Below are 27,842 nucleotides of genomic sequence, written 5' to 3' on the forward strand. Positions count from 1 at the left end.
AGAATCAACTGATGGGAAGCTTGTTTTTATCACTTTATAGCAACGCTGTATTTTTAGGTATTTTTAATTGAAAAATCAATAGACAGCATCTCATCTCAACGATTAAAGAGAGTATAACAAACAGCCATTCTCTCTAATGATTGCGAAAAATTAAAAGCAAAAACAGAAGCCGAAATAAAATGGTTAATTTTATACCATGGCACCAAAGGGTGATGCTAGCAACAGACAAGTAGATGTTTCTACAGACAGAGAGTTTACTGCGCTATTTTGATGACTTCTCATGATCTTCTTCTTCATCTGATTGGTTGAAAATGTCAGCGGTTTTGGTTTGCTCAAACCTGCGTTGAACTTTTAGCATTCTCTCAGCTTTCTTACGAGCCTTAGGTAGAAGGTTTCCGTCATCCATAGAAATGATACGATTTGACTGTGAACCAAGTCCAGCGCTTGCATCAAGCCTGAGACCAACTTTTATCTATACAAAAGCAATAATTAATAACAAAAGTAATAAGGATGTAAAATTTTATACAGTCAGACCGGAGAACAAAGCTATCGTACAAAATAAATTAATTGGTTTTAAATATGTTAATTGCTTCATTACATATTTGATAGGATATAGAAGTCGACAAACTTACACAGTGCTTGGTAGGTTACTAGAGCTACAGATCTAGCAAGGTTAGGTTACTAGGGCTACAGATCTAGCATGGTTTTATGTATATTAAGTATGCATTTAAGTGGCTTATTCTTATTTCTTACAAGTTTATAATTTTTTCCAAAGTCAAGCTATTATAATACATTTAATAGCTTTCTACGATGCAATACAAACAGTCCTTCAGATATGCTACCATAACAAAAGCAACGTGGCATCAGTGATTGTTTAAGACAAGTAATGATATTCATGCCTTGCATACATGGTGTACAATCAGTCATAACTTTACATTTGATGACAAATTATTTTTTTTAAAGCAACAGTTGAATTATTAGAGTTGATTGATAACATCCGATTGTCACAACGATGAATAAAATTACAAAAGTTTTTCGGAATTTCCTAAACTTAACACTGTTGAGTAGGTTGAGCTAACAACATTAGCTAGCTCCTTAACAATTATTATGCACAAGGATATTATGCATATTACTTGTGCATATCCTAAGGAATGTCATTACATAAATAATAGAGACAGCCTAGTAGTCAGTCAGTGCTACTAATGCCGAGTACACAAAGAACACCTCAAATGTATGCCAAAAACTCAAACTAATAGATAACTACTATCTTTACGATGAACCAATAAACCTTCAAATTATGCGCTATGAGAACAGCGTTATATCACCATTTGAAACTGTCCCAATGAACACATAAAAGATACTGTCATTATATGAATCAGCAGAGGCAATCCAGATTGGAACACTCCACAAAAAGCGTCGCGTGAGAAAGTTTTTCTGGAGGGCTCTATGATCGCACGACCAGCTAAATCAACCCTAAGCTAGTACCTTGTGAATAGGCTGCCCAATGTAAAAAAACAAGTGTCGCTCTTTAGTTTATAAACTAGCGATTGAAACCCAGCTGAATATCTTTTCTTTTTACTGCAACATTTTATTTGGTTATAAATGCAACACGTTTCATGTTATTGGCAATGTCACAAGTCTAACGTTAGTACAATTTATTATACATAATTTTATAGATATATTGAAACAAAAAACTAGATAACCCGGTGCAAACCGACTCATGTAGCTAAATAAATTGTATCCCATTTTAGTATTTTGAGGCAAACCTGACATGAATTTTACACTCAAATTCAGGTAGAATGCTAAAAGATGTAAGTAAAGAAGTGTGTATGCAGGCTACCGATAGAAAAATAAATGACTCAGTGAAGATTCACTCATCTACTGTAGCTATAAATTCAAACATTTAGAAGACCTCTTTAGGAAACCTAATCTACCCTTGGACTCAATACTCACTGTCCAGCTAGGCATGCGAAGTTGAAAATTTTAATCAATTCGACATAAACTTGATATGAATTTGTGTGTAGCGCAACAGAATCCAAAAGTTGAAATAAAAAATCTCATAATTTAGCGCAAAACCTATTTTAAATAATTAAAATAAAATTTTCTTTCCTAGTATTTTGAGCAACGCACAGACATACACTTGAGTGTCAGACTTGGCATGTGACATTAACAATTTTAATTAATCTAAAATGGTTGATGGTTAGGTAAAAAATTGAAAGTAGCGATGCTCTTCAACCTATTTGCATACAGAAATCATTCTACATCATACTGACTGTCAAACAACAGCATTTCTGATGGAGATAGTTGTAGAAGCAGTAAAATATTTTGAAAATTGGTAATTTGGAAATTTTTTTTTTAATATTTGAAAAGCTGAAATAAGCTCTTATCTAAGAAATGTAAAGTGCATGAAAAAGCTCAACATACCGGCTCTACTATTCCTGTGTCAGACTTTCCCAATGATTGACCAGTTTGCCAGCCCATCTTTTGTAAAAGTTTGTGGCCCACATTCTGCGTGGGAATGGCAGCATCCACTGATGCAGCTGGTGCATCAGGAATTCCAGGCAAGTCCAAACCGTGAACTTGTCGCCTCTTTTCAGCTTTGTCTTCATATTCTACATTCAAATTCTGCGAATTTTGTTGATATTTTTCCTTCTGCAAATAACAACAGATCGGAAATCCTTTTACTTAATATACCAGATAACTAAAAATGATATAACCATTTGTCGGAAACACTTAGATGAGACCAGATACCGACACCTTCCAATAAATCAACAGTGAAGCTAAGGCTACACTCTCTACATACAAATAGTAAAAAAAATAAACCAAAAACAAAACGTTCTAGACATGAGAAGCCACAAACCTCTAGACCATATTTCTTCTTAATACTTTTTAGCTGAGTTCGCCGATCTCTCTCGACATCTTCTTTTGATTTTAGCGAATTATATATCTCTGCAATCAACGAATAGCACATTTGTGGGTGATGTTATTTCAAGCGGTGGCAATCACTAGTTGTCAGTTCTAGCGATCAGCTTCTTCATCAGCTATAGATTTAGTAAAACTATCTGACCCTCATATTGCATTCATTTGTGAAGTTAATTTTGAGCTTGCGATTAGTAGAAATTGACGATTTATTACAAAAAGGATGTATCAGCTTCAAACTGAATGGTTTGTAACAACTGAAATGATAAAGGCTTGTAAACAGTACGCATGAGATCATTCTTGTTATGGATACCAACACTAATTTAGATTTCTGAATTAACTGGATGGGCCAACGTACTAGTGATGCTTGTTTACTCGTACTTGCGCATCAGTTACCACTCCATCAGTTACTACTCCATCAGTTACCACTCCATCAGTTACCACTCCATCAGTTACTACTCCATCAGTTACCACTCCATCAGTTACTACTCTGACTCAGTTACCACTCCATCAGTTACCACTCCATCAGTTACCACTCTGACTCAGTTACCACTCCATCAGTTACCACTCCATTGGTTACCACTCTGACTCAGTTACCACTCCATCAGTTACCACTCCATCAGTTACCACTCCATCAGTTACCACTCCATCAGTTACCACTCCATCAGTTACCACTCCATCAGTTACTACTCCATCAGTTACCACTCCATCAGTTACCACTCCATCAGTTACCACTCCATCAGTTACTACTCCATCAGTTACCATTCCATCAGTTACCACTCCATCAGTTACCACTCCATCAGTTACCACTCCATCAGTTACCACTCTGACTCAGTTACCACTCCATCAGTTACCACTCCATCAGTTACCACTCCATCAGTTACCACTCCATCAGTTACCACTCCATCAGTTACCACTCCATCAGTTACCACTCCATCAGTTACCACTCCATCAGTTACCACTCCATCAGTTACCACTCCATCAGTTACCACTCCATCAGTTACCACTCCATCAGTTACCACTCCATCAGTTACCACTCTGACTCAGTTACCACTCCATCAGTTACCACTCCATCAGTTACCACTCTGACTCAGTTACCACTCCATCAGTTACCACTCCATCAGTTACCACTCGGTAACTAAGTATCTAGTCACATGTAAATGATATGTTTTTGCTGCGTACTATAAAAAAGAAAATTTCACCAGCAGACATATTTGCCAAAATCACTTTTCTCTTTCAACCATTTGTGCCTAGACGCGGGTACTGATCACTGCAATGCCACAGAGGAGGGGGTGGTTGGAGGGGTGAGAATGGGGGATGGATGGAGCGAAATAAGGTGGTGAACCAAGAAAATGTGACAGCTAATTGACATTCCTAAAAGAAAGAATATAGTGTGTAAAGGAAAATAAAGCAATAGATATTAATGTTGCTGAGCTACTATTTTTTTCCGACATGGTTATGAAATTACAAAAACATAAATATCGCAATGAGAGAATTGCCAAATTTCAGGCTCTGCAATAATCATATCACTGAGTCACTCCTCTAACCTTAGAAATATACTAATATCCAGTTGCAGCATTTTTGATAGAATTTACTAGAACGGATTCATTTTTAATACATCATGCCTTTATGAGAGCATGACCTTTATGTAAATTAAACAAATAATTTCATGGAAATGCTGTTACTTCACCATTATAATCATTAAATTCTAATCTGTTTTTCCACATATATTTCCCTGAATTAATTTATCACCAGTGAATCAACGCCTTTCATTAGTAGCAGCTCTTGAATATCAAACTTATGAGGATGAGAATAAAAGCAAATACTACTTTGATTTAACTTGTTATAGCATTGTAGTACCTTCATATTTTCTTAAACTGACAACATTTTGCTAAAGAACAAGGGTAGATTGCTCTAAAATTCTTTTATACTTTATACAAAACTGGTTTATGACAAATATAGCTGCATCTTTTGGATACATCCTGCACTAATATGACATATAAAAACAATATTATCATACTTGAGTTTATTATGAAATTATTCAGCCTATGGTATTTTTGCCTGTTTAGTAGTAACGGCGCCATTGTACGTTGTGCTATCAATTATTGCTGAGCTGTAAAAATAGAATCAAATATGCATGTAGGTTACACTGTTTTATATACAACCCTTACAAATTAGGTAAACAGTAAAAGAATATTTAAAAGTATTTCACAGATGTTAAATGCCAAAAAATTCAGATTACAGACTAAAATTATCATGTAAAAAAATGTAGACGTGAGCTATTAGCAAGGTGAACCAGAAGCGCAAGGTCGTTCAAAGCCGTTAAACTGGTTATCTTAAAAAAGTTGCTTGAAAGGTTGACAGGTGATGCATTAAACCTCTAATGTAAATTGTCTCTTTCGGATGCAGATCCGTTATTGATTGATATGCAATTAAAACTTTGAAAATCGAGGCCATAAAAGCCAAAGCAGATCCTTTGTTGCCGAGTGAATTCTTTAGTGTTCTAATCTATTTATCAAAGTCCTTTATGCTTGTGACTTAGTGGTGGAGATTATCATAAAATCTTTACTATGGATTTGGACTGGTATCAATAGACACAAGTATCAACAATCCAGCGATAGCCAATACAAACACTACAAACACGTAAGGATTAAGTTTTGCACTAAATGCCTTTGTCAAAGCTATAAATTGATTATTATTGATAAATACTGCCTGCATAGCTTAGCCAAAATATTTATGGTGATAGCAATCTTTAAATTCTCTGCTCTCTCAAAATGGTGATTAATATGAAATAAAATTTTGTGGAGACTGTGTGAAAATAGATTAAGAGCCTCACAACAAAAATATGTTCGTCAGACATAATTAGCATAGTTCTTGATTAGTCAGTCAGAACCTGAGGACAACAATCATTTGGTGAGTCGGTTGGAACTTTACGAATGTGGTAGAACATTAACACCTGCATCTTGTAATGATATAACACCTGTGGCCATATGCCTCACCTGACAAGCGAATAGACGAAACCGAACTTAAATATGTAGCAAGATCGCAACATGGCAGAAGATACTATTCAACTTTCATCCAGCGAGTGATAAAAAAAATAACACTATGAAGCCACTTTTACAAAAACTTAGACTTGTTTATGCATATCATAACTGCAACAAAATATAATTCGTCTATCATTATAGCAGAAGTACATGTTTGACAACTGTTTGACTTTCAACATTTGTATGTATGATGATGTGAAGTGAATGAGCGTTTTTAGGGCGACAATTATTGATTGTTAAACATATAATCTTTGCAACATAGAAACAAATCTCCGGCAAAACACTGAAATAAATTTGAAAATCTAAAAGTTGAAAGAAAAAATAGACCTAGTAGTGCTACATTATTAATCGTGTCGTAAAAGATACTGTCAACTTGCCGAAATTTACGCACATAGCCAATATGAGTGCTTTGTTGTATGTAGTAAATATTATACTAAACAAATTTCTTAATAAAAAACTAAATAAAATGACATTTTTGCAATATTTCAGAATTTAAAATAGGTTTATTGTTCCACTTGGCGAGAAGAATAACATAGACAATATTTCCATCTTTAAATAAAAATTCTAAATCTGATGGAGCATTTTAAAAGGTATGTTATAAAAACTAACCAAACAACCAATGTCCTTTAATAATGCCAACAAATAAACTACTAACAACAATTAATTATTTTTAAAATTGCATGCACTTTTATACTAATCGTCTTTCAAGACTACACACCACATTGTTTATTTACTGCAATCTGATTTACTAGTAAAATAAACAGTGCTCTAGTTGATGTCTATAAAATTAGTGGCATAGATAGCGTAAACAGCATCAAACGAACATATGTTTTGTAGTACATTGATTACCTACCACCCATCAAATATAACATAGTCACACGTGCCAGAAAATCCACCCCAAATCATTAGAATAATAAGGTCCGTGTCCATCCTTCAGACACCACGCTAATAGTGTTGGGAAAAAGATTGCCTCGCGCAGGAATTGACCTCGGATATTCAGTTTTGCAGTCAAATGCGCTGCTATCTGCACCACATCATCGCTTTTACACATCTAAGAATAACTATGCACATGTTTATTACACATGATGATCTCTCAGGTCGCATGAGACTACCAGCGTACTAGTGATTATAACGTAGGAAACATCCTTTCTAAATTATTTTATTCGCAATAATTGAGAAGACAAGATTAATGTAATCGTAGAATAAGTGACACCGTCAGAGTTGTCTTATCTTGATGCAAATATATAGGTATCAGTTCTCCTGTTGGTGAATAATATTTAGGTTATGTCATTCTTACTAGTGTTTGTATATCAAGCTCTTCAGTTTAACCGATCTCAAGACCAAAAGAGATGCCAATCCCTTGGCATCACCAGTTTCAGAAATATATGAGGTGATGCTCATCAACTTTCAACAGGTTGAGGTCGAAAGCCAGTTTTATTCCAACAATGGTCTTATTGCTAATTCAAACTCAGTTATTTTTTCTGCCAGTCACTCGCTTATCCACTTCTCTGACCCTCTCTAATCCTGTGAGCCACTCCATAGCTTATGCCTCGGCTAAATGTTCGTCTATGAATAGGTCAAAATTTTAATCATCTCCCTTAACAGCATTGATTCAAATCTGTCAGTCTTCATTCTACTTCGTTTCATTTTCCATAACGGCCTTTTTTTCTTTGCTGCAGTTTCGTTTGTCTCTGATAGGCTGATGTCCCCACCAATAACAAAAATAACAAAAAGGCCTCCATCATCCAAGGAGAAAGCGGCATCTTCGAGAAGCTCACACCAACTCACTGCATTGAAATGCCGCACAGCTCACGCAGAGTATTATGGCAACTTAATGGATGAGCAACAATACACTGGCAATTCTTCGTATATAGGTCCATTACTCTTTCTCTGCAATTCTCTTCATCTCACTCCCTAAGCCCTTTCTAGAACTCCACAATTACAAAAGGTTGAGATCATCTACCTTAACTATGTTCAAGGAAAATAAAACTTATTCTATATAGCCAAAAAAGATAAAAAGAAACTGTACATTGGTTACCAAAAACATCTATAAACAGTTTGGTCTAAGTAAAACGAACTGGTGCTAACAAAAGACAGAAAATGGCATAAATCACTTTTTTGTCTTGCTTTGAAGATAAAGCTGTAGTTTTTTATGGAGTATACATATACTACACCTATCATAAGATGACAAACTGCAAAATTATATGTAACAAAGTGTTAGTTATCTAAAAATGTGAAGCATCGCAGGCTTCAACTTATCTGTCATTCAGTGTCTCTAAAATGAAATGTTAAGCTTGCGTACACAACAAGCACAAAATAAAATGGATATGTTTGCACTGATTGCTAGAAAAGCTCTTGTATGTTCTATATGTCTTAAATGGGTAACATCCCTGAAACGATTTATATCATTAATATATGAAGCACTGGATATCAAACAACTCAAATAGCCTAAAATTACAATGGCATACCCATTGGTGGCATTTTAATTGAAGTAGACCTTTTAAATCAGAGGCAAACTAAAATTTAAGAAAATTATATTGTTTTTCGTTATCTATGCCACTAATTTTATAGACATCAACTAGAACACTGTCTATTTTACTAGTAAATCAGATTGCAGTAAATAAACAATGTGGTGTGTAGTCTTGAAAGACGATTAGTATAAAAGTGCATGCAATTTTAAAAATAATTAATTGTTAGTAGTTTATTTGTTGGCATTATTAAAGGACATTGTTTTTTTTGTTAATTTCTTGCTCCATTTGCTTTAGTTTTAAGAACTGGATGATTATGTACATATATTATTGCTGTGGCTAACTGGTTTGATATTTGACATATTCCAGATTATAGCAGTTAAGACAAAACCTATTCACAAGCCTGCTAAGCATACCAAATATTCGGTTTGATGAGATCAAACGGCTTCTCATCGCAGGTTGCAATGTTTTGCTTCAAAGTGCTATAACATTTTTATACTGGCACGAGGAGTAAAAAGAAAAGATTGATGTAAAAAGATTGTAAAAAGATTAACGGAATGCTTAAAAACTTTGAGATTAATTTAACTAAATTTTAGAGCAACTTTATGGGGCTAGCATGTCCCTGCCTCTAAAACTTGTGAAATTACACAATATATAACATTGGCTAGAACATCGGCATTCCATTTTTTGTACAAACATTGACTGATGCTCAGCCGGTTCAAATATCAGCAAACACCCGGGCAACTGAAGACAATAGTACAAATCCCAACTTGCTAGAGGAGTATCAATGATTGAGGCTCGTGTCAACTACACCATCAACAGGTCCTTTTAAATACTTGATGAACACTTACAAAAAATAATAGACAAAGCTGGCAAGCAAGGTTTACGATGATAAAAAATGAAACAATCTTTTAATTTATAAATGAGAAAATTTATATTTGCTACACAAATAGAGTATACTTTTTGCAAAAACGTTTTTTTCAAATTGATTCAATGTTTTGCCCTTTCAAATGCAACGCACACAAGAGAGATGTTACAGTAAGGAACAGAGGTTAAATTTGCTGCATTACATAGACACTCAGCAATAACGCTAATGACTTTGACATTACAAACATGTACATATACACAGTTATATTTAATTTTACCTCATAATCTATAACATCATCACACTAATCAGCTTGTATTAGCTTTTCTATCTAACAATAGCTTTAAAACAAAGAATTATATATTATATCAATTTAAACCCTACTTTGCGTCAAATTCTTCATTATATTCTCTACCTAAGATCTGAGATTTTAGTAGAGAATCAACTTTTGTTTAAAATATAAACTATGCTTTGTATTAGAATTGCAATGCATATATGTATATTATATGTATATATATTTGTATATATAAGATAAATAACAAAAATATTCAAGTGCCAATGAGCAGAACTATTTAGAATAATTTTAGATAATTTTTCTCTTGTAGTTAATTTGAGATGTGACAAACACATGAAAAAGACTCAAAAGATAGCCCCGGTTATTGTAAGGTCATGCTTGACTAATGATACCCTAATAAAAATAGACTCGCTAAAATAGAATGCTAAAAGGCAGCCTAAAGAAATCCTCATCACCTATTAGAAAATTGACTAAGACACTTGTATAACACACTGCAATATATAGTACTAAACTACTAATGCTGTTAAAGACACGTTCAAAGTGGGACAAGAAGTAAAAATCTGCTTTTTCAAACAAAGCATGAAGGAAGAATTGCTCGATGAAGGATTTTATGTTTATAAAATTGCTTTAAATTCCAATGTATCGCTGAAGACCAAGTATGTGAAATCAGCAAACCCAAAACCAGTCATCGTATCATCAAGGTGTAGATAAATGCATGCTAGTGATCCGCATATTATGTCTGGTGAGAAAGCCTACCGTCTCTGATACAATGGGTGTTACTCCGTACAAAGTTCTCAATAAACCGAGTCCATTAGATTTTATCCTAAAATACCACTTCAAACAACAGCCTAAAACCCACTATCGCTGCAGCTTCTATACTATTCCGGTAAAAGTCAAGGGCAAGCAGGTGATGAACAGATAACCAGAATTATTTGCATTGAAATGATGGGCTGCTATGAAAAACAAACATGGAGTACATTAATCAGGGAGCATCTGGTGTAATGCACCATCAGACAGGCGGCCGGGTAGCCACCCTGGTAATTAGTCCACATCTCTCTGAAGAGCACAACCTGCCATGCCATACTTGAACAAATAAACTTGTGGCACAGACATGCAAATGACTTGTAGCTTTAAAGCTAATCACTGATCATGGTTGAGCAATTTAAAATATTTAAAAAAAGAAAAAAACCAGTTAAAGGTACAACAGTACAAAGCACTTTAAGGATTGGTGATAGGAAATGCCTCAACACGTGGTACTTGTAATCAAACAGAACGAGGTCATCTCAGAAAAGCAAGCATTGGGGAAGACAACATCAGATGTTTCCCAGACATGAAACAGGATTTTCAATAATTGGGCATAGCTCCAAAGATCTAGCTTGACCGATTGACATTGTCAAGAGATAATATCGCTATCTTCATGGCCAGGGCACACACTATGGTGTGACCACTGTATATAGCTTGACCATCGTATGGTTGCGAAATACCTTTATGCACCGCATTCTCACATCGAATGTATTATTTGACTATTTATGTAACAAGCTGATGGCTCCATTTTATGTTATTAAACATATTGATTAGCTAAGATTGTTAAATGGCTGTCTGGAGCTACGGAAGACAACATCAGATGTTTCCCAAACATGAAACAGGATTTTCAATAATTGGGCATAGCTCCAAAGATCTAACTTGACCGATTGACATTGTAAAGAGATAATATCGCTATCTTCATGACCAGGGTACACACTATGGTGTGACCACTGTATATAGCTTGACCATCGTATGGTTGCGAAATACCTTTATGCACCGCATTCTCACGTCGATTTTCAGTAAAGAATTATTTGACTATTTATGTAAGAAGCTGATGGCTCCATTTTACGTTATTAAACATATTGATTAGCTAAGATTGTTAAATGGCTGTCTGGAGCTACGGAAGACAACATCAGATGTTTCCCAGACATGAAACAGGATTTTCAATAATTGGGCATAGCTCCAAAGATCTAACTTGACCGATTGACATTGTAAAGAGATAATATCGCTATTTTCATGACCAGGGTACACACTATGGTGTGACTACCGGATATAGCTTGACCATCGTATGGTTGCGAAATACCTTTATGCACCGCATTCTCACGTCGATTTTCAGTAAAGAATTATTTGACTATTTATGTAAGAAGCTGATGGCTCCATTTTACGTTATTAAACATATTGATTAGCTAAGATTGTTAAATGGCTGTCTGGAGCTACGGAAGACAACATCAGATGTTTCCCAGACATGAAACAGGATTTTCAATAATTGGGCATAGCTCCAAAGATCTAACTTGACCGATTGACATTGTAAAGAGATAATATCGCTATCTTCATGACCAGGGTACACACTATGGTGTGACTACCGGATATAGCTTGACCATCGTATGGTTGCGAAATACCTTTATGCACCGCATTCTCACGTCGATTTTCAGTAAAGAATTATTTGACTATTTATGTAAGAAGCTGATGGCTCCATTTTACGTTATTAAACATATTGATTAGCTAAGATTGTTAAATGGCTGTCTGGAGCTACGGAAGACAACATCCGATGTTTCCCAGACATGAAACAGGATTTTCAATAATTGGGCATAGCTCCAAAGATCTAACTTGACCGATTGACATTGTAAAGAGATAATATCGCTATCTTCATGACCAGGGTACACACTATGGTGTGACTACCGGATATAGCTTGACCATCGTATGGTTGCGAAATACCTTTATGCACCGCATTCTCACGTCGATTTTCAGTAAAGAATTATTTGACTATTTATGTAAGAAGCTGATGGCTCCATTTTACGTTATTAAACATATTGAGTAGATAAGATTGTTAAATGGCTGCCTGGAGCTACGGTAGCTCTAAGGTCTATATCCCATTGTAGCCATGCATGAAACTCAAAATTGATTGTTCTCTAGAGCACCAACCAGTGAGCCATAACTGCTCAATTTCCATAAGATATATGAACATCAAAAATTTGAGGAGACAATCGCAGCCTCAATCACCAACATATGGGTTATACCGAACTTACAGCAATCACACCATCTATTTATTTTTCTCCCAAGCTCTAATTCTAAATTCAAAGATTGGTGGATGAATATTGATACCTAAATCGCTAAATGTTAGGTTATCACTTTCATGTAAAAAGAACTTGCGAAACCAAAATTGTACAAACACCAAATCCTAATTCTGAAATAGATTCAAATGCTTTGAGAAAGTGATGAAAAGTAGAAAAGAATCCATTATTTAACCGGCCCTACAAGTAATTTTATTGATTATATGTGGAAATAATCCCTCTCCAATGCATCGTCATCGAGGACCTCGTTGCCGCTAATCAAAGGTGGGACCAATTGTTAATTAAACATACACTTCATCGTCAATTATCTGAGATCAAATAAAATACAGTCTGCTCCCAGATCAGTTTTACCACACCCACCATAATGACCATTTTGCCTGTTATCCTTAAAACTTGTTTTCTTGTCTTTTGCCTGGAACCGCAAATTTGTTGGGCTTGTGGCTTATACACAGCCAACTAGCATAATTGGCCACCTTAAAAAATACCTTCCACTCTCGCCCATCTGTCCATTATTCCTCCTATTTACTTCTCGCTATTTTCCTATTCGTTTGCCACTAGTCTCCTACCTCTCTTAATGACACAACTATCTCTTCCGTTTTATCGTCAGTCATTCGGTCGCAATTTTATCAGGCACTGAACTGAAGAGCGGGGTGTATGCATCCGAAGAATGATGGCAAATATAATGACACGTTTGTATAAAAAGGCCAGGATGTTCTGACTATGTAATGCCTCACACACTCCAAGACTCTCAATAATGCCTAAAATGATGCTCACATACCAAACTGCTGCCTCTTAGATGACTTTAGCGCAGTTTTTATAACTCCAGGTTCACAGTCGGTGCATGTATCCGTTCCTGGATGAATGTGCAAGAGAAGCTTTGTGCTACCAACTGTGAGCCGATCTCTATTGCTTAGTCGAATAGTTGCACTTTCTCCTGGCTAAATAAAATGAAGAGCAATTCATGAAAGCGGGATGACGAGCCAACAAGAACTATAGATGTTTATTAATGACTCCGCTTCCATCTATAGAGCAAACATATACGCTCACACAGGCTTGATGTCTGATTATTAAATGCAAGATTTTAACATTATGTTAAGATATAGAGAGCTAATATGAATATACTAGAATTTTTTTCACGAGCCTAGTTAAAGCTATGAACCACAAAGTAATTGGACCATTTCCAAATTGTAAATTTAACATATAACAACATTCTTGCTGGTGTCAATGGTCTTCGTGTCTGGTGTCTAAGTGAATGGTTAAATGAAGTATTTTGATCCAATTGCGTGTGAACTTTACTGTTAAAATACCAGGTGATTGGTTGAGTTCAGTGGAAATCTTTGTGGTAGAACTTTGAGGTGAAAAATCAAAGTGTAACAGGTTCATGCGGTTATTGCATTTAAGCCTTATACACAACTATATACGCAACGATTCCAACGCATGACTAGAGGCAATGGAACCAAAATCAGCTTGCTAAAGATGAGTAAATGGAAAATGACTCAGAATAAAAAGCCGGCAACATTCTTCTCCAGCCTACACATTTCAGTAGCAACCAAACAAGTCTTATACAGGAACTCATGGAACAGCTGTCAGAGATGATACGAACTGGTGCGAGTCGCTGTGAGTTATGAAATGTGCCGGAGATACTCCCGAGTTCAACAGCGTAGTAGCCTTTGTTATCTTCAGAATATGTTAGTTTGCAGTGCGCCTAAAAGGAAGGATGGCGGTTACCTCAGAAATTCTAATACAACCAAAGAATGCATTCCAAAAGATGTGATACTACATGGATTACAAAATTCATAAATGATTTGACACTAATCTTGGAACATTCTTCGCCATAGCGCAATGTTTGTACTCCACATTATGGAAATGAATTTCCTCAAAGACGGGTAGGGCATTTTTACTCCCTGGCATAACCAGCCTGCACTTAATCAACATGGCGTGACAGATACTACGCAAACTATTATGATTACTAAATGATATGTATACAAATTGTATCTGTTAAATTCGTTTTAAGATAATTCTACAGTATTCCAAATAAAATGACTCAAGTTTGAAAAAACTAAAGCGCAGAATTAACGAAAATTAGAAGAAAGTTGAAAGAAATCTTGTAATCAGATCCAGTTGTTAAAAACACAGCGAAGAACTTGGCAAGCAATTGACTGTTTAAAACAGTTGGAATAGATGTATTATAGAACCAATCAGCCTTTTGAAATAAGCATGCAAGCGCTTGCGGTTGCTGCTGTCGATTGTTACATACACCTTGTCAATGTATTGCCACGCAACGCTAAACTTACCAGAATATAAATTGAAAATACTAACTCCACGATTCACTAATATTGAATTCAGTTCAATTGAATGAGATATTCTAGGGTAAGGTTGTGAGTTGTGAATCACGATATACTTCTCTAGGCTAAATATACCAAAATTCTCTACTTATGCTTAGCTTGGCGACGCAGTATTTAAAAGTTGAGGAAATGATTATTCATGAATTTGTTTTGACCATCGACATTTTACCTTAGGAGATCTGCCTCTCAAATTCATGTTTAGTTGATCATCATTTTAATATTGATATCTGCAAATCAAAGGTCTAAGTAGCAAACTACTATGACTTCATGCAGTCTTTAAATGTACATAAATTTACTTAAAACAGAAAAGCTAAATTTATGAACCCTCAAATAACCATTAGAATGATGCAATGCAAAAAAGCAAAGAATATTAAAAATATTGGTCTATGGCTATTTTTGACCGTATGCTAATTGTGGCTAATTTATCATCTTGCAATGTCATACAAAATTTTTCGCATTATCCTGTTTTCATATGGCTCTGAGTAACTCTATAAAGAAATTGCCTATAACAAGCAGATGCTAACACGTGACAAGAAGAGCAAATAACTCCAATAGTAAGGAAGAATATGTGAGATGTGAATCACGCTACGACATGAAAAACAAGGCTAGCAATGCATAACGTGACTGTACGAGCCACAAACAACTGCGATATAAAATATTACAGAGATGTATTTGTAGGAAAGCATAAATTAACATAAACAAGCAGGACATAGCCATATATAAATCTTTAAATAGAATATGAACCTCTTTGACTGTGTCCTCAGGAATGTGTATGGTGGAGTCAGTCGCACTTCCTATCGTACCACCATGGATGGTGATTACATGTAGGCTGCCGATGGATAAAGAATCCGAATCTTCAACAACTGCTCTCACACATGGAGGTCGCCAAAGCACCTCTGTAATGATATCGGAGAGAGCGACGTGACAAAACTTCAATTCCGCTCTCAAACAAAAAATTATGGATGAAACAAGTTGTGTAATGCAGCATTTAAGATGCATGTACAACTACCACAACTATGATCCTTTAAAAGAAAACGTTACTTTCGATACCAAAAAAATTGAGATCTTACTGCAGAGTATAAAAGATGATAAAATGAATAAATCATAACAACTATGCATGAGATTAACATTTCCCGGGGACTGGTACGGTTGTCAGAGTGAAATTGGACAGATGAGACACATGCCAACACTTGTCATGGTTCCTTAACATTGTACTTCTGCAAGGCATAGCACGCCTATATAACTACCCGACTCTGAATTGATCAAATCTGCATACAGCTGACAATTTTGTCTCGACCATTAAGGATGTGACCTAATTAGAGACGACCTAGCGTGAACTACGGGTGTCTCAAACAAATTATCGTTAGACTGAAAAGCCACAGTTAGCCCTCCTGAGGTTGCGCTGAACAGGATGTTTGAGTGTCAATTAAGTATCTACCATATAATTGGCTACAAACACCGTTATTTAGTTTGTGTGCATCAGCAACTCTGATGACCGATGATAGCAACAATCAATCTGATTAGTTTACATTCATTAAAAAAGGTTGGGAAATTTAAGTAAAATAGAGACAAATCTATGAACAAAGTGCTGACAACTAACACAGCTGCGAGAACATTAATAAAACAAAGCAGAGTTAGTGACAACATCGCCAATTTTCCTTTTTTACTAGTCTATGAATATTATTCATAAAGTATCTTTAATCGTAAATAAAACAAATCACAGAAATATGAGAAATTCTAGTTTTAACGAAGCTCCAAGGTGAATCTTTTACTCTCATGTAACTAAACTAATGCCTAGCATATAGAAAATAATGCAGTTTGGAATATTTGATACAGATACTATAAAACTAGATTTAGTTTGATATGTAGAAACAAATATCCAATACTAAGTGTAGTCTCCTTAGATGCAAATAGATCATTATATTAGTTTCCTGACGATAAAATTTGTTTCAAGTTTTGAATAAGTCGAGTTCACATTCCACGGTGCAAGGCCTACGATATGATTCACAGAATATACTTATTATAAATCAACACGGCTATGATATGATTCACAGAATACACTTATTATAAATCAACATGGCTACGATATACTGTAATTCACAGAATACACTTTATTATAAATCAACACGGCTACGATATAATTCACAGAATACACTTATTATAAATCAACACGGCTACGATATGATTCACCGAATACACTTATTATAAATCAACACGGCTACGACATGATTCACAGAATACACTTAGAATAAATCAACATGGCTATAATATGATTCACAGAATACGCTTATTATAAATCAACATGGCTATGATATGATTCAAGGATACGCTTATTATAAATCAACATGGCTATGATATGATTCACAGAATACACTTATTATAAATCAACATGGCTATGATATGATTCACAGAATACACTTATTATAAATCAACATGGTTATGATATGATTCACAGAATACACTTATTATAAATCAACATGGCTATGATATGATTCACAGAATACACTTATAAATTAACATGGCTATGATATGATTACCAGAATCCACTTATTATCAATCAATATGGCTACGATATGATTTACAGAATACACTTATAAATCAACACGGCTATGATATGATTCACAGAATACACTGATTATAAATCAACATGGCTATGATATGATTACCAGAATACACTTATTATAAATCAATATGGCTATGATATGATTCAATAATACACTTATCATAAATCATCATGGCTATGATATGATTCACATAATACACTTATTATAAATTAACATGGCAACAATATGATTCACCGAATACACTTATTATAAATCAACATGGCTTAAAGGTTTTGGTTGTTGGAAGTCTCCAAATAAAAAATCGGCAGATTGAACGATCTTGCTTATTATGCAAATCTTAAGAGGGAAAACTGCAGGAGAATGTGGCTTTGTGGCCAGGTGTGCAAGAAATGAGAGTATAAATCAAATAAGAGGTTTGATACAACTAAAATGCATGGTGATTGATGAGTAAGAAAAACTGGTAGATCCAATATCAAACGCATTGTGAAGCATGTTTAAAACTAAATTATATGATATTGTAATCCGGGTTACAAATGAAGAACAGCAATCATGCGCATGATCATCTTTAAAGGTAATCTCGTTCATCTGAATGGCTTTGTGATTTATTACCTCCCTAAACTCTGGAAATAATTTAGATATATTTTAAAGAGCACATCTTTAAAATGGATGACAGGGTCGTATATTATGCCAGCAGCAAACCTGGAGATGCACGCGATTCCTTTCATTGTCAATAAGATATTCCACAGGTGGGTGTTTGAGAGGCTGGTTCCCAGGAACTAGACAGAGTTTTAACACCAAATATTTTTAGCGATCTTGCCAAAGGCATGGAGCATAGGCTCGTGAATTTTCAATGAAAACAGCCAAAAAACGTGAAAGCACAGAGTGTTTATACAGAGTAACAGACACACGCGCATTGACAAAGCGGGTTTTATTCTATTTTATATGTTTGCGCTTTAACGGTGTTAGTAATTTTATTCAGAACAGTCAAAACAATTCGTTAGCCGATATATAAGATACTATGGCACTATCATAAACAAAATATTGATTTTTTGCAGGTATTCAACAACAATTTTGACATGCATTGAGAAGATTACTGACCACTCCTGCTTGCTAGCAATTGTTAAACAACGAGAGAGCCCTGGCTCCATTATTATCATAAATGAAGATTTGCCAAGTTTGATCTGAATATGCGCCAAGCACATTATATTTAGATTAACAAGAAAAGCTAAAAAATGGGTGAAACAGTTAAAAATAATCTCAGACTAGGAAAATATCAAGCCCAAAACAAACAGTAGAATCAAAGCAAAAAATTGAATAAAAATGGCAGCTAGAGAAAGGTAAGTGATAAATTGGAATAGATGTTCAGGACCCCAATCAATAAGAAAACAAGCAGAAGGTTAAACTAATCAACTGGTCCTTGCTAAAACAAGAGGCGTAACTGTCCGGCTGTTCGAAGCAGTTAGAGGGAAAAAAGATTGAACCATACAGGATTCCGCTCCCATGACAATCGGCTTCACTGCCCGGTACACCACCATTTGCACCAATGGTTCAGCTTACAAGTTTTAGAATTATTATGCACATACTTATTCTCAGCGGTTTATTGGCACATCTGACGATCTCTCGTAGTGCGCCGGACTACCAGGTTACTAATTTTTCTATATTTTCCCCTCGTTTTACTTGCTAACAAAAACAGAACTGAGAGAGAACAATAAGGGAACTGAAACAAAGTACATGTATACTAACTTGCAACAACAAAAAGGAGTCTTGAAAGGCAAACATAAACATATGCGTATACGAAATACCCGCAAACGATAAAGCTTCCAAAATATGACGTTTGTGAAAGCGAACAGCTGAGGTTAGAAAGAGATTGAATACGTGGAAAACCAGGGAGAAACTCAAGATGAAAGGTTCATGGAGAGTAAAGGATACAGCTGCGGAGCAGGACGCTCCACCCAATGGAAACACGCACTAGGTTACTGTTACATAACCACAGCGCCTGTTCATTTGCATTTTAAGTGTACATACATGAGTGAAATAAGACCAACTATTTACCAGGGTAGAAACCTACGTCTTTCATAGACAGACTGACTGTCATTTTTGGTAAATGCACAAAGTTTTCACCGCAACTATGCTAACAATAACACTCCAGCCAGGCAGTTATTTAGCGTGATTCACAGTAATTTACACATCTCGGCGCGATCTAAATGCTAAAGGCTGGTTCACACTATGTCATCGTATGTCGGGGTTGTCCTCTCGGTGATTATTTGCTGACTGCGCATAGTCAACCGATGACATCGGCGAGGCAACACGGATATGTCAAGAAACATTGCAGCTATCAAACTTTCCCGATATTCAGCCGTGCATCCATGACAGTCTGTCCAATGTGCACTACTTCAGCGATGGTGATTGGCAGTTATGGCTGCGACACTTGTATTTCGTTTCTGTGACGCATTTTGTAATGAAAACACTATTTCACGAACTATTCACCAATGTAAACGCAGATGGGTCTGTGATAGTAAGAATAACCGATTACTGGTGATTACATTCATGATTGCCTGCAATAAACTGTTATTGTAGGCGATCATGAATGTATTGTGGTATTAACGCTGATGTACTGTGATATAGTGTGAACTAGTCTTTAGGAATTCTAGCTAGCAAATAAAATGAATAACTCGCGGCCTTCAGCCTATAATAGCGTGACTGACAAACTGCCAGCAAACAAAGGAAACATGAGAGCAATGGCGATAGGCATGTTCAGTGTGGCCCGTTGTGAACCGCGCTGCATTGGCCTGTGGACATGAATTGGAATGTCAGCATTCTTAGCAAAATATATATGCTACAGCCTGGTTCCCATATCGATTGCGAGACCCTGGCGGTAACTTGCGCAGCAAAACGCTTGCGATGCTAGGCGGCATCTGTTCACATATAAGCTGCATCGCTAAACATAATCGCGGAATCAAATAAAATGATCGCGTAGGTTCCCATTTCACCGCTAATGGCCTGCGGTGCCGTCGCCGGTGCTTTGCGACGTATATGGGAACCAGGCTTTAGCTTTGCAGAGTTTATGGCAGAGTTTAACACGATGACTTAGTCATAAGAGCCGGTGCTACATAACTTTGTTGAAAGTTCCAATCAAGGAGTCCAGTCGTGAGTCTAGGTCACAAAGCTTTTGGCAACAAGCTGCTAGCATGCTTTTCATTTTCTTGTACTGGGCCTGCTTTGTTCTGCACTGAAAATATTGGGGGTTCTCCGCACAAATTTCAATTGAAAACATAAAAAAACCTCTATTGTAGAACATAGTGAAATTTTCTGAGGAACAAAGATTTTGGCGTTATCCGATACTTAGTGAAGTTGGCTAGCATTCATCAAGACCTCTCACAGTGACACCGGAGTATTCCTGCTCGCATGAGCTATGAAGTATCGTAACATGCAGGCTTATCTATGTAAAGCCTCTAGGCCATCCGACACAAAAACTCGCAATTATGGTATCAGTAAAGACGGGGTGCTGGAAATTAAGTTATGCGGTTTGTTTATCAGATTAGAGCCGGGTAATCAGCTATGCGCAACTTAGCGCAGATACTGTTGTGTGGATAAGGAAGATCGAGAGATGGTTTGAACAAGCTCTTGTATGTCTGACAATATCAGTTCCACACGATTAATCCTTTGTACTTTTGGCCTTCAGACAAATCAGGCAAAAAATTAAGATCGTGAACTTTTAGAATTGTCGCAATTTAAAAAAACTGCATAGATCTTGGTGCGATCAACAGTAAATAACAGTCGGACCTAATCAGCTCGGATTACTTGTCCGATGGAATATCATTGAAAATATTAGCCATTCCGATTTTTCACAAGTTATATTTTAGGAAAGCCAAACTAATGCCAGAAAAAATAGTTCATGCTTGGTAGAAGTTAAAAAAGTGAAAACTTGCTAAAGCGCTTAGCTACAAGTAATTATTAGATAAAGTATACTGAATTTTCACTCTAGTTTGTTAGAATGTAATTTATGTTTGGAAGCAAAAGTTGTAAAATGTAATCATATTCTGCCTTAACATAAAATTGAACAGATAGGTAAGCTCACAAGTGATTGTATTATATTCCACCATTGTTATAATATCTGTGAGTCAAAATGGGAGCAAAGACTATTAAAATAATAAAACCTGTTCAGTAAATATGTGGTAATATTGAACAATGCTATCCTCATCCTACTTACAAGTTAGCTTTTACGTGCTGAGAAAGCAGGAAATAAGGCTACAGTCATTACAATGGCAGAGCTCTAGCCAAGTAATAACTTTTGAACTTGGCAAAAACAGTCTTTTAAATTTTAGCATTACGGTTCTCATAACTTTTAAACAGCGAGCAATTCTTACAAAAAACCTTAAATCACAAAAAATGTGTAGATTCTATAAATGATAATATCAGCAACTATGTGCTGAACAGAGTCATATTTGTTTGCAGCTGCAAACCAACTGGCATATGTTACCATGAGAAGCGCGCGTTTAATATTTCATTACACTTTTAATTACTTCAAATGCGGATACTATTTACATTCAGTGACCTAATAGATGCGAGTTGAACAAAGCTCTGCTAATGAACGGTTTTAGTGAGTCAGTGTGAATCAATCTAGAAAAAAATTTATTTGCCTGTCGGCTGGTCATTACAGGAAGGTGGGTAGTTAAATATATGGATGACTCATCTTAAGTTATTGGAATAACGTTCTGATTTATTCAAGAGAAAGCAACTACTATCTGGCTAAACAACAATAGCTTTGTTAACATTTTGAAGACTAGTCTTGTCTATACAAGCAAGACCCCTGATTCTAGACCGTATTAACAACTTTTCATCAACTGTGAAAGTACTTAGGGTAAGACAACTCCTTTAGAATTGAATATCATTTTGAAGCTTCAAGCTTGTAAAACATACAAGAAACAGAACACAAATATAGTGAGTCCGTAGTTTTATTCACACTCTTTCAAAGAAGGGATGTTTTAAAGGTAACTGAAGAAACATAATGGTCGATGTACACTGAGCCTAATAGAGTAAGTATATTTTTATGAAAAGAAAAACAAAATGTTTTGTTGCAGAGGAGAACAAGTTTTTTAGTATTGTCAACTTTTGATCTTCAATCGCAAGAATTTCAATAAGTGCGTCATTAAAAACCAATCTTTTGCCAGCAGCTATTTTTCAGTTCTCATTCAATTAGAAGTGTACTTGGTATTTTGGCGATATCTCCAGAACTAATAGTCCATTCGACTTGAAACTTTGGAATTATCCTGAAACCGCATATCGCACAAAGCGACCAAAATTTTGTAATTCTGTGTAAACCGGAAGTACGATAAAAAAGCGAAACTACGTGTAGGATCAGGTGAGAAAACATTTTTCCACATTATCTCAAGCCGAGTGTTTAAACTGTTAAACAATCGCCATTCAGAATTGCATGATGTAACAACAATGTTTAGGTAAACTCTTATAGTCATGGTCTATAGTTATGACGATGGTATGGTGAGTTATGATAGCAGAATAATTACCTAATGAATTTGAGTAACTTACCTGGAAAACTAGATCTTTACTAAAAGCTTTACTAAAACAATACCCACGTTTGGGCCAGTTTAACAAGTGTTTCACGAAATGTTCAACAGTGCTAGTAATTAACCCTAAACAAGCTCTTCAAGCGTGAGTATCTTAACCAATGTAATGACTATTTGCCAAATGAATCCGTAGTATTCCACGTAGCAATGAGCCTAACCTCATTGTTCTAATTTGCACACCCCGCGGGACCTACTTACATATAGGCCATAAGTTCACTAGGCAACTATGACCTACTTACATATAGGCCATCAGTACACTAGGCAACATGAGATGTTAGCTACATAAACATGAACAGGTATATTTTAAAAGGACATTCATTCGACTGACATATAACAAGCCCAACCTGGTTGCTCATCTGGAGAGTCAATAAGAGAAGACAATTCTTCGTCTGATGACCCAACCTCTCCCTCCTCTTTAGAGGAAGTAAGGGAGGCATCTGATTGATTATCTTCGGATAGGATAAATTGTTTGTGCGCTGAACTTGAAGTGAGTTCTGTTTTTAATTCCTCCCGCACCCGCTTAACCGGGCTCTAAAAGGAAAAAGATTGCATGATCTGAGTTGAGCATATAGTACCTTGTATATGCTTTCTCTCAGCTTCAATTCTCAGCCTAGTAGACAAGTTGAATACCAGATCATCCACCTTCTCATCTACCTACAAGAAAAATATAATATTGTGAAGCTTTGAATCATATGAAACGGCACATGCAAACTGTAGATTAGCTTATTAGAAAATCATAAGAAAAGGTTTATGAAACTTTAAAGAAACATTTCATAAGAAAAAGTTTTATAAACCAAAAAATATGTTTGCTGCAGATTTGCACAACGATTAGCTCCACATGTCGACATGAACTTTGCAGTACTATGTGAAGTATCTGGCAGAAATTTTTTTAGACAGGTCAGAATATTTTTCTTGCAAAGTTTGACGTAGATTAATATAAGCGATTTTAACATACAATACAAATATAATAAAAAGCCATATGTGGAAAAAATTGAAAACGAAAAGTTCCAGATTGAAGTTGTCCAACAAAAGAGAAGACAACCCTTAAAGGTTGACTTGCAACAAGATTCACATTACAGTTATTTGGTATCAAATGATTCACAATGTCTTACTCTGCTGTGTTGTAGGTACAAAATATGTGGAAATGTGATTACAAGCTCTTAAAAGCTCAAAAACGAACAGTTAATCTGCAGCCATCACGAAAACGCCGTAGATTGGAATCCCTTTTCAAAGCGGCTCAAATGGGACATAGTTGAACACGATGACTTGTCTACACTTTCATGCAACCTCATTCGTCAAAATATTTTTTAAAATATACTTCACGCATTCAATAAAACCAGCTCTATTTTCCTTATGCCTCTATTTCATCATCATCGTAATGCTGTCACTTTGAGCACTGATATCTTAAAACCTATCATACAAATTTGTTTAATTTTTTAACCTTAACACGAAAGAGTGCGTGTCATCCTCTGATAAACATGACGAGTCTGCTGGTCACTCGTGATAGTCCACAAAAGCTGCAGACATTTTTCGTGCTATTCAGCAGGAAGTATAGGTCACATGATCAGATTACAACTAGATGATTTGACCAAACTGAAGCGAAACTGTAAAGTAACGAGTATTTATATTTGATAAGGGCTTTCCGGTAGAACCCAAAGTGTTTGTGATAAACTAGTGCTTCGAGACGTTTTATATTGAGCCTTTTATTGGCTTTTAATTTCGTGTGATAACATCACTTGTCAAAACAATAACCAAAATGTTTGAGTACGTCATCGAAATAAAGAGATTCCAAACTACTGCGTTTTCGTGACGGCTGCGATTAACTGTTCATTTTTTAGCTTTTAAGAGCTTGTAATCACATTTCCACATATTTTGCACCTACAAAACAGCAGAGTAAGACATGGTGAATCTTTTGATGCCAAATAGCTGTAACGTGAATTTTGTTGCAAAAACCCTTTAAATTTATAATCGTAAGATGTGTCATATCACTAACTTGACTTGATTGACAGCATCTTTTGAGTGCCTCTTTAGCGAGTTTAGCCTCTTTCTTGGCCTGCTTAACAGCTTTTCTCGCCACCCGATCATTCTTTATAGCTTGGTGCTTGTAGTAGTCTTGATAAGCTGTCATGTCAGCCTGTGAGTGGAATTCATACTGATGGCTCTGTTCATTAAATGAGTAGTAGCAGTAATTGATGCTGTCATAGTACAACTTGGTCTCCTGTAACAAATAAGCTATATTAGAATAGTTTACAATATTCCTAAAACAAAGAGAATTTTTCAGTTTCAATTTTGTTTTTCAGGTTTTAACGATTAGAAAGTGTGGTATATTACAAATGAAGCTTCAAAACTTGTTGCTGATGCCACAACTCCCCACCCGTCGGAACAGCTTTTACACAGTTTTTTCATGTAAGGTGTAATCTTATTATAGAGCTAAATAACTATGCTCCATAAATTTTATCAACTAGAAAATAAAGGTAAGTCAAACTACTTTTGATTTCAAAGTTTAGTAGGAAAAGTAAGTTTAGGTACAATTAATGTTGAGCCATAACTGATAGACCTTTCGGCAACTTGTTGTGAAGCAAATACTATCTACGTATTTTTATCACTGCATACAGCACCTACTGTTACTGCCTTAAGCTAGTCTTACAAATATTTTAGAGTCAGCTCAAGTTGTATAGAACGCTTTTTATGAGTTAATGAAACAAGCAAGCAAATAGCGCAGTTAGGAGAGATCTTTGGTAGATAACGTCCACACTATGCAAGCCCCGCAAAGCAATAGCTGTTCTCAGGAAATCCTGCCAGCAATACAAACGGGCTTATATACAAAAATTGAGCAAAAGGCTATGGGGAGCAAGTACAAAAAATTAACAAACGTTTAGAGACAGACTCCTTGCAGATTGACACAAACAGATGGCAAGAGAAGGCGGATAACAGAGCTGCATAGAAGTCAGTGATACAGCCTAAACCGTAAGACAGTCATTGTTGGAACGACTGACTACAAGAGAGAGGATAATTGGTATAAGCTGCTGATCTTAAATAATATATAAGCAATAAAAAGAACAAAAGATATGAAATCTACTGGATTATAGTAATATCCTGTCTGCTGGTCGTAATAGAGCCCAGTGCTTTCATCATAGACATAGTCTGACTGGCTGATTGCTAGCTCGGCAGCAGACCTCAACTGTTCAGCTATGCTTTGAGTCTGTCCGGTATCAGTAATGATTTCCTCTTGTAAAGGTTCATATGTTGGCTCTACAGTTGTTTCAGGCTACAACATGCATATTCTAAAGCTACACCCACTAAAGAAAATAATAGTAGTGCAAAATTTAATGCATATTATATGAAAAAAGTAGAGTAAAACAAACTAAAGTTGTAAATAATTAGGTACTAAGACCAGTTTGCTCTTGAAGAAATAAATCTAGTAAGTTTTATCATACAAACATCTGTATGACAACAAATAATTACTGAATATAACTAGTTTAAAATCATATATTTACAACAAAACTCTGCAAGAAGTTCGCCTCCTAACACTGAGTACCTGTACTGTCAATGGTTCAGCTGTAGTTAATGTGTCCTTATTGGAGGAAGAAATTAACTGCTGTTCATTGCATTCAGTCTGTGTTCCAACTGTTACTTGTGATTTCTTCTCATCTTTGGGACATTTACGCAATGCTTTCTTGAGATCCTCTAACTAATTTTAAAAAAGATATGATTTATATTAGAGTAAACCAATTGCAAGGGGAAACATTGTTAAGATTTACAAGGAAGCATACAACCTCATTAAAGAATCATTGTTAATCTGAATTTAAATATAAATCCATGAGATACAATAAATAATCGGACTATAAAACACACTGAGCTGAGCAGTGGGCCTAGACATTTAATCATCTATTTAGCTACCTAAAATCTATCGTATTGTTCCAGAAAAATATTTGCCAATCTTAACAAACTTTTGTCACATCAATTGTAATTTTAGAGTGATTTTGCGTTCTCACTAGCTCATGTTAAACAAGAATACTAGTTTTTTTACATGAGAAAAAGTTGAATTTCCCTTTAATAACATGATTATTTTGTGGCAAAAACCAAGCAGTTACTGTTTTGTATATATTTGCTTTAAGGCTGTCACACAAACACTTTGAGCAGTGATAGAGATATCGTTACTACTTTCGCTTATGAACACAAACTAGCCTACTTTCTAACACACTATGGTGAAGACACAGTATACCTTAATTAATAATTCATTGTTGTAGCTAAGGGCTTTGGCGAGCTTTCGTTCTACTTTTTGCAGCTTCTTCTGAGCATGAACTATCTTTTTCTGACATGAGACATGATGTCCTTCAGCATCTACCAAATCATCGGCGCTCACATCCGACATTTTCGGGTAAAATATTCACAAGTAGGTTCACTCAAGTAGGTCAGTCAACAAATTAAACAGAATATTTTTTATCAAATTCCTTAGACTCTTTTCACTAAATTTTAGTAAGCTCTTCCAATACGCAAACAGTAAACAGCTCTGTGCATTAATTACTGCAAAGACCGTTCTTTTCTGTTACCGTTTTGACATTCGACCATTCAGTATAACAAATAAGATAACACGATTAAGCGTTTTAGCACTTCATAAGTTTACTCTGTGACTTCGGAGCGGGTGTACCGACTTATTGA

The 27,842-nt window shown here is 35.7% G+C and overlaps 1 protein-coding gene across 3 annotated transcripts; it reads right to left on the minus strand.

Annotated features, from left to right (window-relative positions):
• Positions 1–27,777, minus strand: LOC137389651 (angiogenic factor with G patch and FHA domains 1-like). 3 transcript variants are annotated; one of them, XM_068075713.1, is made up of 12 exons: positions 27,406–27,777; positions 26,719–26,871; positions 26,260–26,448; positions 25,174–25,398; positions 23,811–23,834; positions 23,525–23,711; positions 15,776–15,927; positions 14,290–14,391; positions 13,465–13,624; positions 2,861–2,949; positions 2,425–2,652; positions 1–472 (listed from the first exon to the last, which is right to left on the minus strand). In XM_068075713.1, the coding sequence occupies exons 1-12, from the start codon at positions 27,553–27,555 to the stop codon at positions 263–265; spliced, it is 1,869 nt and encodes a 622-aa protein (XP_067931814.1). In that variant the 5' UTR covers positions 27,556–27,777; the 3' UTR covers positions 1–262. The 3 variants fall into 3 exon arrangements, with proteins under 3 accessions (XP_067931814.1, XP_067931815.1, XP_067931816.1); XM_068075714.1 differs by lacking the exon at positions 23,525–23,711 and having other exon boundaries at positions 23,756–23,834; XM_068075715.1 differs by lacking the exons at positions 26,719–26,871; positions 27,406–27,777 and having other exon boundaries at positions 26,054–26,402.
• Positions 27,778–27,842: the final 65 nt, after the last annotated feature.

Source organism: Watersipora subatra, chromosome 3 (genome assembly GCF_963576615.1).
Source record: "Watersipora subatra chromosome 3, tzWatSuba1.1, whole genome shotgun sequence".
Classification (NCBI taxonomy): Eukaryota; Metazoa; Bryozoa; class Gymnolaemata; order Cheilostomatida; family Watersiporidae; genus Watersipora; species Watersipora subatra.